Below are 13057 nucleotides of genomic sequence, written 5' to 3' on the forward strand. Positions count from 1 at the left end.
GGCAGAGAAGAGGCCAGAGAATGACGGAAGGGTTAGAAAACCTGCCTATGGAGAATAGACTCCGGGAGCACAATCTATTTACCTTAACAAAGAGCAGGTGGAGGGGTGACCTGATCGGCCTCGGAGTACCTGCGCGAGGAACAAATCTTTAGTAACAGGCTCTTTGATCGAGCAGAGGAAGTTTTAACACGATCCAGTGGCCGGAGGTTGAAGCTGGACAGATTCAGGCTGGAAGTAATATGAGGTGTAACGTTTTTAATGGTGAGTGTCATTAACCACTGGAACAATTTCCCCAGGGTCCTGCGGGATTCTCCATCACTGGCAATTTTTAAATCAAGATTGGTTTTTTCCCCAACAGCTCTACTCTAGGAATGATTTGGGGGCAGGACTCTGGTTTGTGTCACACAGGCGGTCACACGGGATGGTCACACTGGTCCCGTCTTGCCTTGGTGGTAACTGTGCCTTGCGAGTAGCCCGTGGCTGTGTTGCCCACGTCCTGGTGAAGCTGATGTCAGATGCCTGGTGGGCTGCATCGGGGAGGGCGCCCCAGCATTGCAGAAAGTCACGAAGCTGCCCCCGTCTGAGAGCTGCGTCTCTGTCTGCAGATTCCGGGGTGAACAGAAACCCCCCAGAGGCAGGCCCAGCCTTCGTGCTGTCACATGGCCAGATGGTTTGTCCTGCCAGGAATCCAGATCTGCCTTCAGATTTCCATGTCCCCCAGCTCTGCCCAAGTGGAGTCGGCTGAAGCTGGGTGCCTGGATTAGGCCCTTCCCAGGAGCCACTGGACTGGAGCCGCCGCTGTCCCCCGGAGCGTGGGCACATATGTGCAGACGGGATGTGCGGTGGTGTGCCTGGCTCGGAGAAGGGGGAGCAGAGAGAGTCCTGCAGGAACTCCCCCCATCCCAGCCGGAGAGGCCCAATGGCAGCAGTCCAGGTAGGTAAGTAAAGGCAGCGGAGATGGTTCCCTGCTGGGTAAGGACCAGAGTCGATGGCATCCGTGTCTTCCTCCTGCAGAGCAGAACAGCCCGTCGGGATGCCCTGCTTGCTGCCAGCTGGCTCCGTGGGAGGAGGGGTGCCCCCACCCTGACACTCAGCGCCGCATGAGCATTGCATGCTGGGATTTGTAGTCTCTAGGGTCCGGACGGTTGCACACCCACACACAGCTCTGCCTGCTGGTCCCGGTTTCGAGGGGCGCCGTTGGGCCTGCAGGGGTCTGTCTATCCATGCAGCTGGCGCAGGCTCCTGAAGAGACAGGGCTGTCGAGAGGCCGTGGGGCTGCGCGCCGCCCCCCTCCCCCCGCTGGGGCCCGTCACAGGGAGTCGTAGCGGGTCAGGGCCATGCTGCCGGGCACGGGGCCCTGGCTGTACAGTGCTGGGTGCACGATGTCCCCTGGATGGCTCACCCACACGTCATACACGCTCTTGTTGGGGGGCATGCCCTGCACCGTGTGGTCCAGGTCCACCGAGAGCCCGGGCACTTGTGGGCCCTGCTGCCTGGGGGCCACCGAGGGGCCCGGCCTCAGGTCCCAGTACACCGGGCTGACGTAGCTGGGGGGTCTGTAGCTGTAGTAAGGCAGGCCCGGCACGGAGGGGAAGGCGAAGAACGGGGGGCCGCTTGGAGGAGCCACAACGTTGGGGGCAACGCACTTGGTGTAGGAGGTGGGGAGCTGCTCCCAGCATGGCCCGGGGACCAGCGTGGGCGACGGAGCCGGGGTGCAGCCTCCAGAGCCGTCGGAGTCCGAGCTGGAACTGCTGCTCTCGCGGGCGGCCAGTAGCCGGGGGCGCTTGGCCGGGGCGCGGGGGCCTCGCGCCTGCTTCGACCGCCGGCTGCCGGGGTCCTTCTCGTCGGACGACAAGGAGCTGAGGGTGGAGATGCTGCTGCTGGAGGAGGAGAAAGACCGCGGCCCAGCCAGAGTGCCTGGGGGTCGCCAGGGCAGCGACGGGGGCCCGGAGGAGACGCGGAAGATGGGGACTGGGCCCCACAGGTCCATGCTGATGGGAAGAGAGTCTCCCGCTGGCTGGCTGGGCGGGGGCTGTATGGGCTGGGGCTGGCCCCCGGCCTCCCGGGCCTTCCCGGACAGACCCACCTCCTGGAAGTCACTGAGGAGGGAGTCGATGGTGAAGGAGCTGCTCGGCCTCGCCGCCTCGCCGAGCTGGTAGCCGCTCTCCTCGTTGTCGGAGTTGGTGTTGGTGGAGGGGGCCCTGGGGCCCTGCGGCGGGCGCTGTGGCCCCTGGCAGCCGTAGGGCCAGCCGTGCAGGATGAAGGGGGCCAGGTCGCTGGCGAAGGAGGCCGCCTCCTGCCGGGAGATGGCCGTGTTCTGCAGCTTCAGGGCGTCCGGGGGGATCTGGCTCACGTCCACCGTCCAGAAATTCCCTTTGGCCTTGGGCTTCGTGGGATCCTTCAGCAGCTGCCGGGGAGAGAGCGAGACGGGCTCAGTGCAGGGATCGGCCTGCAGGGGAGCCACGGTGCAATCCTGAGCGTGGGGAGGCCCCAACCCCAACCCCAGGAGTTTGGGAAGTTGGGACAGAGCTTCCCTGTGTGTCAGGCCCGACCGATTCGCCCCTCAGAGCCTAGCGCCCCCACCAGGCTGACCCTGCCCCCCACTGCCTCATCCTTAGCCCTGGGCTCTCCCCCAGCCCCATCAGCCCTGTCCTGGGGCCTGACAGTCCATCACCTACACCCAAAACTGGCTCCTTACTCCCCCAGCCCCCCATCCCATCCCCCTACTCTGGGACCCAGCCCCCCCAACACATTGTATCTCCAGAGGCCGTTCTCTCCCCCAGCCCTGCCCCATCCCCTGCACTCACCTTGGAGAAGCAGCGGTTGGAGGACAGGTTGTGGCGGATGGAGTCCTTCCAGCCCTGGTAGCCCGCCGTGAAGAAGGGGAAGAGGGCGCCGATCTCCTGGATGATCTGAAACCAGAGACAGGCGGTGAGAGCCCCTGGCCATGGGCGGAGTGAGACTGCTCCGTTCAACGTGCCTGGACGGCAGGGCTGCTGGCTTTGGTGCCACCTCACGGGGACCCGCGTGGGACGCAGCACTTGTGCCACACAGGGAACAGGGAGCCAGGTGGGCACCTCAGATTGCAGTGGCACCAATTGGGGAGGCTCCCGTCTCCTCCCTCCTGGGGCCTTGTGCGCAACTCACTGAGTGCTGGGGGCTGCGTCTGGCACTCGGCTGGCTCAGAGTCCTAGATTCAAAGGCCAGAAGGGACCAGTGTGACCATCCAGACTGACCCCCTGTGCAGCACGGGCCAGAGCCCTGCCCCAAGTCGTTCCCGGAGCAGAGCTGTTAGAAATGCAGCCCGTTATTCAATGTGTGCTCCCCGTGTAGGTACTGGGAGCAAGCCACCCCTTAACCTTCTCTTTGTTAAGCTAAATAGATTGAGCTCCTAGAATGTATCCCTACAAGGCAGGTTTTCTAATCGTGGAATCACTCCCATATCTCCTCTCTGACCCCTCTCCAATTTATCCCCATCCTTCTTGAACTGTGGCACCAGAACTGGGCCCCGGACCCCAGCAGCGCTTGCACCAGGGCCACATACAGGTGAAATCACCTCTCTGCTCCCCCTCGAGATTTCCCCGTTTCTGAGTCCAAGGATCCCATTCGTTCTTTTGGCCACAGTGTCGCACTGGGAGCTCACATTCTGCTGATTATCCACCATCACCCCCACAACATTAGGTTTCTTCCAGTCTTCTGGAACCTCCCCATTGTACCAAGTTTTATTGAAAATCAACATTAATGGTCAAGCCAGTTCTTTTAAAACTCTTGGATGTAAGTTATCCAGACCAGCTGATTTAAAAATATCTAACATTAGTAGCTGCTGTTTATCATCCTCCTGAGAGACTAATGGAATGGATGGAGTGTTATCATCATCATATGATGAGATGCCATCATCTAGGTTTTTTTCCCCAAATACAGAACAAATATGTATTGAACTCTTCTGCCTTTTCTGCATTATGATTAATAATTCTACATTTCCAGCTAGTACTGGACCAATACTATTGTGAGGATTCTTTTTATTCCTAATATACTTCGAAAACTACTCCTTATTGTTCTTAACTCTGCCGGCCTTAGACGCCTCCCTGTGTTCCTTTGCCTCCCTTATCAATTTTCTACAATTCCTAACCTCTCATTTATATTCATTACTATCAACTTCCCCTTTCTTCTATTTGTTATACATTATTTTTTAATTTTGTATAGCTGCCTTCACTTCCCCTCTGAACCAGGTCAGTGTTTTAACCAATACAGTCTTCCTTGATTATGGCTTTTTTGGGCATCTAACAAAGTGTTCTTAAACAATTCCCAGTTATCATTCAGAGTTTTCTTGTGTCGTCTTTCACACCTGTGCAAAGCAGGCTGGTGACACTCCATTTCTCCCCCTCCCCACCCCCCAGCCAGGTGAGACTGATGGTACAAGGTGCCAAGCAGGGAATTGTCAGGCCCTGGTGGTCATGGACTGGAGCAGATTGCAGCTGCCTGCATCTTTAAGGAGGCACTGTAGCCTGTCAGGAAGCAAGGCTGGGGCACAGGGCATGGTGCAGAGAGGAGGGTTTAATCCCTTTGAGGATAGCCAGTGTGTTGGTCCTGTCTGGCTCCTGCTGGATTGTGACTGTGGCCATTGGGTGGCGTGTGTATGAGACCCGAATGTGGAGAGGCGCATCCCGTTCCAAGCAGGCCTGGGGATACGCTGTGCAGCCACCCCCATAACCAGCACTAACTAGCCCTCAGCAGGGGCCAAGGACTGAACAGGCCTTGGAGAGGGAGCTCCCCTTTCCCACAAGGTGGTAACGGCTGGTGCTGGGGCACCCCCAGGTCTGTTCTGCCCCTGGGTGCACACCTGTCCCCAGGGCCTCCTCCCTAACCCGCCCTTCTTCTGTGTGAGCTCAGCTCGCCCACCTGCTCCCAGGGAACCTGTGGCATCGGGAGCGGAGGTTATGTGGGAGCAGGGCCGGTATCTCCCGTCCCTGCCCTGGCACAGGGCCTGAGCTGCACGAGCACAGAAGCCCCTGCAGCCCCCGGGAACCTGGGCTGGGGGCTGGGATTACTCAGCGCGGCAGGCTACTGGGGACTCCCTGATGCCTCCTGCTGGCTTCCAGGGCAGCCACTGGCCCGAACAGCACCCCAGGGCCAGGCCTCTCACTGGCAGCAGCCCCCAAACCCATAGAGCCCACACTGGGCTCCAGGGAGAGTCTCCCCCGGCTCCTCCCTGCCATTCCAGGGGAGCTGGGAGCCACCCCCCCATGCTGTCCTGATAACCTCCTCCCCGCAGCACCTGCCCCCGGATCTCAAAGCCCCCAGCCCCCACTATTAACCCTTGCAGCTCCCACAGGGCTATGGGGCCCATGGGGCAGGGCAGGGCAGCTGGGGCACCAAGCGGTGAAGGGGGCCCAGCAGAGCTGAGCATGTGGGTCCAATCTGGTCCCTAACCCCGCCCGATGCAGAGCTGATCTGGGTGCAGCTGATTGGCTGACTCGTCCAGGCCCCGCCCCCTCCCAGGTTGCCCCAGCACCGCTAGCTGGGGGCAAAGACCCACGGGGGGGAGGGTCCCTTAGGGTGAGTGGAGTGGGGTCTAGTGGCTAGAGCAGAGCACTTGGAACCAGGCATCTGGGTTCTGTTCCCACTGGCTGGGGGACCTCGGGCCGGCCCCGAGCCTCAGTTTCCCCAGGCTGGGATAGTGACCGGCTTGGCGCTCCGCGTTTGTGACGTGCTCTGAGCTTCTGGGCTTTAACCAGCCGCTGGCTGCCGGCAGCTCGGCCCAGGCAGCGCTGAAGCCATTGTGACCCCCTGGCCTGGGGGTCGGGCGAGCTCTGCATCCCAACGTGCTAATCCCCCCGTGTCTGTGCAAACTCCCAGGTCACCTGACCCCCGAGGAATCCTCCTCCCCGCTGCTCCTAATCTCCTTCCCCGGCCGACCCCTGACCCGCGGCTTATTTACACCATATACAGTAGGCGCGGGGCTGAATGGAGCCAAACCCTCCCCCCACGGGGGGCTGTCGCCTGCCCCCCTCCCCGATCGTGCCCAGCGCGGCCCCAGAGCAGGGCTGCGGGCCCGGGGGAGGGGCAGTGCCCCGGGCATCCCCCTCGCCCACCACTGATCCTGGGGCTGCCCCCAGAGCCGTGCAAGGCGGGGGGGGGGGCAGGCCCTGTACCAACGGGAGCCCAGCACCCCCCCACCGGCTCTGGGCTGCCCGGCTCTCGAGGGGCGCCGGGGGGACGGGGGACTGGAGCAGGGGGCCTGGGAGATGCGCATGGCCTGGGAGACGCAGGAGTCAGACTAGACGGTCCCATAGACCCCCCCCCGCCCCCAGCCTGTGGGACCGGACACCACAGGGGAAATCAAGGCAGGACTCCTGGGTCCCTGCCCGGCCCGTACCTGGGACAGCTTCAGCTTCCTGCCGGGCGAGGCCTGGATCACCAGGGCGATCATGGCCAGGTAGGTGTAGGGCGGCTTGCGGTGCCGGCTGTAGCGCTTCTTCTTCCCCGTCCTGCCCGGGTCCCGGGGCTCCTCGCCCGGCCCCGCTCCATCCCCAGCGCCGGGGTCTCCCCTCTCCCGGGCACAGCCCTGGGGCGCATCCCCCGGGGGGCTCGGGCAGCCCCCCGCCTCCGCGCCGCTCTGCCCGGGGGCTGCCTGCCCCGACGGCCGGGACATGGCCCGGGCGCTGCTGCTCCGGGGCGCGGCCCCGCTGAAGGTGAAGGGCAGCCCCGGGCCAGGAGGGGCTGGGGGCGGGCTCAGGTGGGAGGCAGCCGCTGTCCCGCTCCAGCTCAAGCCTTTATCATGCTGATCCGCATCCCTGCCCCGACCGGGGAGCCAGACCGCTGGCACCAGGGGGCGGGCCGCCCCGCCGGCAGTTAGCAGCTTTCTGTTAGGCTGGGTGCCTGGGAGGAGGAGAGACCCGGGGCTCAGCCCCAGCTGGGGGCCTCGCAGCCCCCCTACTGGACCCCACTAGCCCGCAGGGGCCAGGCCCTCGGGGGGCTCTGGCAGCCCATGGTAGAGCCGAGTCTGAAACATCTGCCAGGTCCCCCCGGCTGGGCCAATGCCTGACGCCCATGGGCACCGGCCTGGGGAAGACCTGAGTAAGGGGTTCAGGATCTGGCCCCTTCTCCGCTCCCCCCGGGCCCAGGGCAGGGTCACTCCCCACACTGGACCTGCAGGGCTGGGGCCTGAGCAGCCCCCGACTCCCATCCACAGGGGAGGCTTTGCCCAGGGGCGGCTCTAGGTTTTTGGCCGCCCCAAGCAGTCATGCCCGGGAGGCGCCCCCGAGCCGCGGGAGCAGCGGACCTCCCGCGGGCATGACTGCAGAGGGTCCACTGGTCGCGCGGCTCGGCTGGACCTCCCGCGGCTGCGGGCGGTTCGCAGGTCCGGCGGCTCCGGTTGAGCTGCCGCAGTCATGCCTGCGGGAGGTCCAGCCGAGCCGCGGGACCAGCGAACCGTCCGCAGTCATGCCTGCGGGAGGTCCACTGCTCCCGGGACTCCAGTGGACCTCCCGCAGGCATGACTGCGGCAGGTCCGCCGGCCCAGCCTGCCGCCCCCCCGGGAAAGCGCCGCCCCAGGCAGGCGCTTGCCCCGCTGGGCTCTGGAGCCGGCCCTGGCTTTGCCCCCCCTGCGCCCCTAGCAAAGGCCCCGGCAAGGGGCCCCGTCAGCAGCAGATTGTGCCGCCGGGTGAGTGGATTGACGTGGAGATGCGAGGCCCCGGCCATGCAGCAGCTGTGGATGCTCAGGGTGGGTTTCCAGCTGTTTGCCAGGCCGGGGCCCTGCGACTCTCTGGGACTTGCCTGGGTGACAGCGAGCGACTGTGGGCCAGGAGGGTGGGACGCCCACCACCAGCCCCAGACCTGGCACAGGAACGGCCCAACAAGCGTCTCCGGCCTGGCTGGGAGGCCTCCGAGGAACCTCCAGCCTGCTGCCGGGCGTGGCACTGGGGACTCAGGAGGGGACGCTCCCCACTCATGGGCCTTGCTTTCCCGGGCTGGCTGTGACAGGGCGAATTACCCCCGTCCAGGCAGAGTCCCGGAGTCCTGCCCTGGGGCTGGGCCATATAACCAGGAAAAGTCGAGGCTAGACCTGATGTGAGGGGATGTTGTGCCTGCTGCCAAGGGTGCCCAGATGTCCCCATTTTATGGGGACCTTCCCAATATTCGGGGCTGTGTCTTATATAGGTGCCAGTTCCCCCCCCACCCGCCCATCCTGAATTTTCACACATGCCGTCTGGCCAGGCTCTCGGGTTATGTCTACGCTGCAATTTGCAGCCCAATCCCTGCAAGCCCGAGTCAGTGGCCCCAGCCTCTGAGACTTGGTGCCGCAGGCTTTTCACTGCGGTGTGGAGGTACCCGCAGAGCCCTGGCTGTGCTGCCTGGAGGCTCGGTTCCTCTGAGGTCAGCTAAGCAACTCCTTCCCTGACCACCGCGGTGCCTAGGGAAACATGCACCCTGGGACATAAAGGAACCCAGGAGTTCTGGGGCCCAGGGTTGGTTTGGAGGCCTCTTAAAGGCCTGTTAGTTTGGGGCTGGTCTCTCCCTTCTCAGCTCCTGGACAGGGGATGAGGCAGTTTCTAGCATTCCTGCAGCTTAGCTGGTCAGGGCAAACCCTAGGCTGCCCCTGCTAACACCTGTGGCAATCACAAACTGCCGTGTCAAGGTTTCCTGGTGGAGAGATGGTGCCGTCCCGTGGTACAGGAAGCAGCGCACGCGAGGATGGTGCCTGGGGGTAAGACAACCCGGATTTTCCTAGTGCAGCTGCACAGTCAGTGCTGGCCCCAGTGACCCAGTGCGGTGCCAGGAGGGAGCGCTCTCCTCAGCAGTCAGTGACCTCAGTGTGCTGCTAGGGGGTGCTGTGGTGCAGGGAGCAGGGCGGGGGCGCTGTGGTGCGGGGAGCAGGGCAGGGGCTCAGTAGGGGGCGCTGTGGTGTGGGGAGCTGGGCGGGGGCTCAGGAGGGGGCGCTGTGGTGTGGGGAGCGGGGCGGGGCCTCAGGGGGCGCAGTGGTGAGGGGGCTCAGTAGGGGGCGCTGTGGTGCGGGGAGCAGGGCGGAGGCTCAGTAGGGGGCACGGTGGTGCGGGGAGCTGGGTGGGGGCTCAGTAGGGGGCGCTGTGGTGCGGGGAGCTGGGCAGGGGCTCAGCAGGGGGCGCTGTGGTGCGGGGAGCTGGGCGGGGGCTCAGGGGGCGCAGTGGTGTGGGGAGCTGGGTGGGGGCTCAGTAGGGGGCGCTGTGGTGTGGGGAGCTGGGCGGGGGCTCAGTAGGGGTGCTGTGGTGCAGGGAGCAGGGTGGGGACTCAGCAGGGGGCGCTGTGGTGTGGGGTGCTGGGCGGGGGCTCAGCAGGGGGCGCTGTGGTGCGGGGAGCTGGGCGGGGGCTCAGGGGGCGCAGTGGTGTGGGGAGCTGGGCAGGGGCTCAGTAGGGGGCGCTGTGGTGCGGGGAGCTGGGCAGGGGCTCAGTAGGGGACGCTGTGGTGTGGGGAGCTGAGCGGGGGCTCAGTAGGGGTGCTGTGGTGCAGGGAGCAGGGTGGGGGCTCAGCAGGGGGCGCTGTGGTGCAGGGAGCAGGGTGGGGGCTCAGCAGGGGGCGCTGTGGTGCGGGGAGCTGGGCGGGGGCTCAGGGGGTGCAGTGGTGCGGGGGCTCAGCAGGGGGCGCTGTGGTGTGGGGACCTGGGTGGGGGCTCAGTAGGGGGCGCTGTGGTATGGGGAGCTGGGCTGGGGCTCAGGAGGTGCTGTGGTGTGGGGAGCTGTGCAGGGGCTCAGCAGGGGGCACCGTGGTGAGGGGAGCTGGGCAGGGGCTCAGTAGGGGGCGCTGTGGTGCAGGGAGCGGAGAGGTGGCTCAGCAGGGGGCGTTGTGGTGCGGGGAGCGGGCAGGGGCGCAGCAGGGGGCGCTGTGGTGCGGGGAGCTGGGCGGGGGCTCAGGGGGTGCAGTGGTGTGGGGAGCTGGGCAGGGGCTCAGTAGGGGGCGCTGTGGTGCGGGGAGCTGTGTGGGGACTCAGCAGGGGGCGTTGTGGTGCGGGGAGCTGGGCAGGGGCTCAGGAGGGGGCGCTGTGTTGCAGGGAGCTGTGTGGTGGCTCAGCAGGGGGCGCTGTGGTGCGGGGTGCTGGGCAGGGGCTCAGTAGGGGGCGCTGTGGTGCGGGGAGCTGGGCAGGGGCTCAGCAGGGGGCGCTGTGGTGCGGGGAGCTGGGCAGGGGCTCAGCAGGGGGCGCTGTGGTGCGGGGTGCTGGGCGGGGGCTCAGCAGGGGGCGCTGTGGTGTGGGGAGCTGGGTGGGGGCTCAGGAGGGGGCGCTGTGGTGCGGGGAGCTGGGCGGGGGCTCAGCAGGGGGCGCTGTGGTGCGGGGAGCTGGGCAGGGGCTCAGCAGGGGGCGCTGTGGTGAGGGGAGCTGGGTGGGGGCTCAGCAGGGGGCGCTGTGGTGCAGGGAGGGGGCTCAGCAGGGTGCGCTGTGGTGTGGGGAGCTGGGCGGGGGCTCAGCAGGGGGTGCTGTGGTGCAGGGAGCTGTGTGGTGGCTCAGCAGGGGGCGCTGTGGTGCGGGGAGCTGGGTGGGGGCTCGGGGCGCAGTGGTGTGGGGAGCTGGGCAGGGGCTCAGTAGGGGGCGCTGTGGTGCGGGGAGCTGGGCAGGGGCTCAGCAGGGGGCGCTGTGGTGCAGGGAGCTGGGCGGGGGCTCAGCAGGGGGCGCTGTGGTGTGGGGAGCTGGGCAGGGGCTCAGTAGGGGGCACTGTGGTGCAGGGAGCAGGGTGGGGGCTCAGTGGGGGGCGCTGTGGTGCAGGGAGCGGAGCAGGGGCTCAGTAGGGGGCGCTGTGGTGCCGGGAGCCGGGTGGGGGCTCAGCAGGGGGCGCTGTGGTGTGGGGAGCTGGGCGGGGGCTCAGCAGGGGGCGCTGTGGTGGGGGGAGCTGGGCAGGGGCTCAGTAGGGGGCACTGTGGTGCAGGGAGCAGGGTGGGGGCTCAGTGGGGGGCGCTGTGTTGCAGGGAGCAGGGCGGGGGCTCAGCAGGGGGCGCTGTGGTGTGGGGAGCTGGGCGGGGGCTCAGCAGGGGGTGCTGTGGTGCAGGGAGTGGAGCAGGGGCTCAGTAGGGGGCACTGTGGTGCAGGGAGCAGGGAGGGGGCTCAGCAGGGGGCGCTGTGGTGCGGGGAGCTGTGCGGGGGCTCAGCAGGGGGCGCTGTGGTGCGGGGAGCTGGGCGGGGGCTCAGGGGGCGCAGTGGTGTGGGGAGCTGGGCAGGGGCTCAGCAGGGGGCGCTGTGGTGTGGGGAGCTGGGTGGGGGCTCAGTAGGGGTACTGTGGTGCAGGGAGGGGGCTCAGCAGGGGGCGCTGTGGTGGGGGGAGCTGTGAGGTGGCTCAGCAGGGGGCGCTGTGGTGCGGGGAGCTGGGCGGGGGCTCAGGGGGCGCAGTGGTGTGGGGAGCTGGGCGGGGGCTCAGGGGGCGCAGTGGTGCGGGGAGCTGGGCAGGGGCTCAGCAGGGGGCGCTGTGGTGCAGGGAGCTGGGCGGGGGCTCAGCAGGGGGCGCTGTGGTGTGGGGAGCTGGGCAGGGGCTCAGTAGGGGGCGCTGTGGTGCAGGGAGCAGGGTGGGGGCTCAGCAGGGGGCGCTGTGGTGTGGGGAGCTGTGCGGGGGGGCTCAGCAGGGGGCGCTGTCCCTGGCTGTCGGTGCCGATCCCAGTGTCCTAGTGCCTTAGCGGTGCGACGCTCTAAGCCCCCGCAGGCCATGGAGCAGGGCTCCTGGCGGGTTCGTGCCCTGCTGCTGGCTCTGAACAGCTAGGGGAGAAGCGGGGGCTCCTCACGCCCCGGCCGTCTCCGGGGTTTCCCGCTGGCTGTTCCCTGCTGGCAGCAGCCCTCCGGTCCCTGGCTGCTCGCGTCGCTGTTTGTTTCAGGGCCTCCGAATTCTTTAATGTTGCTGATCATCAGCAGTGCAGAGCCCTCCACTGGCATGTGGCCATCGCTTGTAGCCACCCAGCTCCTTCTGACGGTGCCAGTGACACGACTGACACGCGCCGGCCGGCCGCACACGGTGCTCTCACGGGACGGGGGGCTCTGCCTGGGTGTCACTTCCCCCTCTGTAGCCTGTGTGGAATGATCTGTCCCCACCCGGAGGGCTAGGGGTGGGTTTGGGATGAATCCAGCCTGGGGCGTAGGGTGCTTTGGGTGCCCCCACCCAGAGGAGGGTGGAGATCGGCACTGGTAAATCAGAACGCCGGAGCCCCTTTGGTACATGGAGCCTTATGGGCTGGCATGTGCCATGTTCCCAATAGCTGCCTAGGGACATGCACAGATCCCCCCCCCCGTTCCCCCCCAGCTTTCCCACTGCTAAGGAATTTGGCTGGGGTGGGAGCTGACTCCCTGTGGCTGGCAGTATGCCTGGTGCTGTGCCAGGGCTGGCTGTGGGGAGCTCATGGGGCGGGATGCGCTGGGGGGCTGAGGAGGGAGGAGCTGGGTGGGGGCTGGCCCAGGAGCCGAGGTTGGGGGCTGGGAGATGGCAGGGTGAGCTGGCCAGGGCAGGGCCGGGCGAGGACACACCCACGCTTTTCACATTGGGACCCCGAGCCCCCCAGACCTGTGCTGCTGGGGGTGAACCGCAGCTGGTGGGACGGGCACAGCTCCGAGGGGGCTGGTTTGCACCCGCTGGGGTATGGCTGGAACATGCACCGGTTCCCCTGGGCCCAGGGGGTCGTAGGGACTCGCTGGCTGGCCGGCCGGCGGCTCTGACCCAGCTCCCCCCACTCCATGTCCCCTGCCTGCCACCTCTGTCGTGCCCCCAGTGCCGCTACGAGCCTCGGCCCGTCTGGGGCGCTCTCCAGTCTGGCCGCCAGGCTCCCAGCCCAGCCCTCGGGCAGCGAGTGCCCGTCCCAGTGCCCGGGAGATCTCGCCTCCAGCCTCAATCCACGGTCATCAAATTCCTCCCCTCCCCGGCTCTCCCCGTCCCCCCATGGCAGCCAGGGGGCAGGCCTGTGCTCCCCATTTCTGGCTGCTCCCCCCTTGCCCTTTTGACCCCAGAGCTGGGATTGGTGCATTTGCCACCTCCCCTCCGGGGCTGCTCCCCCCAGAGGTGTCTGGGTCCATCTCCCTGCCGCCAGGCCAGGCCGGGGCTCCCTTTGTTGGGCTGG

The 13057-nt window shown here is 66.2% G+C and overlaps 1 protein-coding gene across 1 annotated transcript; it reads right to left on the reverse strand.

The window, feature by feature from the left end:
• Window positions 1-446: 446 nt before the first annotated feature.
• Window positions 447-6652, reverse strand: LOC123364349 (forkhead activin signal transducer 3-like). The gene is made up of 3 exons (XM_045006403.1): window positions 6377-6652; window positions 2808-2912; window positions 447-2407 (listed from the first exon to the last, which is right to left on the reverse strand). The coding sequence occupies exons 1-3, from the start codon at window positions 6650-6652 to the stop codon at window positions 1310-1312; spliced, it is 1479 nt and encodes a 492-aa protein (XP_044862338.1). The 3' UTR covers window positions 447-1309.
• Window positions 6653-13057: the final 6405 nt, after the last annotated feature.

Source organism: Mauremys mutica, chromosome 2 (assembly GCF_020497125.1).
Source record: "Mauremys mutica isolate MM-2020 ecotype Southern chromosome 2, ASM2049712v1, whole genome shotgun sequence".
Lineage (NCBI taxonomy): Eukaryota > Metazoa > Chordata > Testudines > Geoemydidae > Mauremys > Mauremys mutica.

Coding starts and splice junctions, on each gene's coding strand:
- LOC123364349 (XM_045006403.1), bottom strand. CDS start 6,652: ATGTCCCGGCCGTCGGGGCAGGCAGCCCCCGGGCAGAGCGGCGCGGAG. Junction 2,913..6,376: donor GGAAGCTGAAGCTGTCCCAG/GTACGGGCCGGG, acceptor CTCTGGTTTCAG/ATCATCCAGGAGATCGGCGC. Junction 2,408..2,807: donor CCAACCGCTGCTTCTCCAAG/GTGAGTGCAGGG, acceptor TCTCCCCGGCAG/CTGCTGAAGGATCCCACGAA.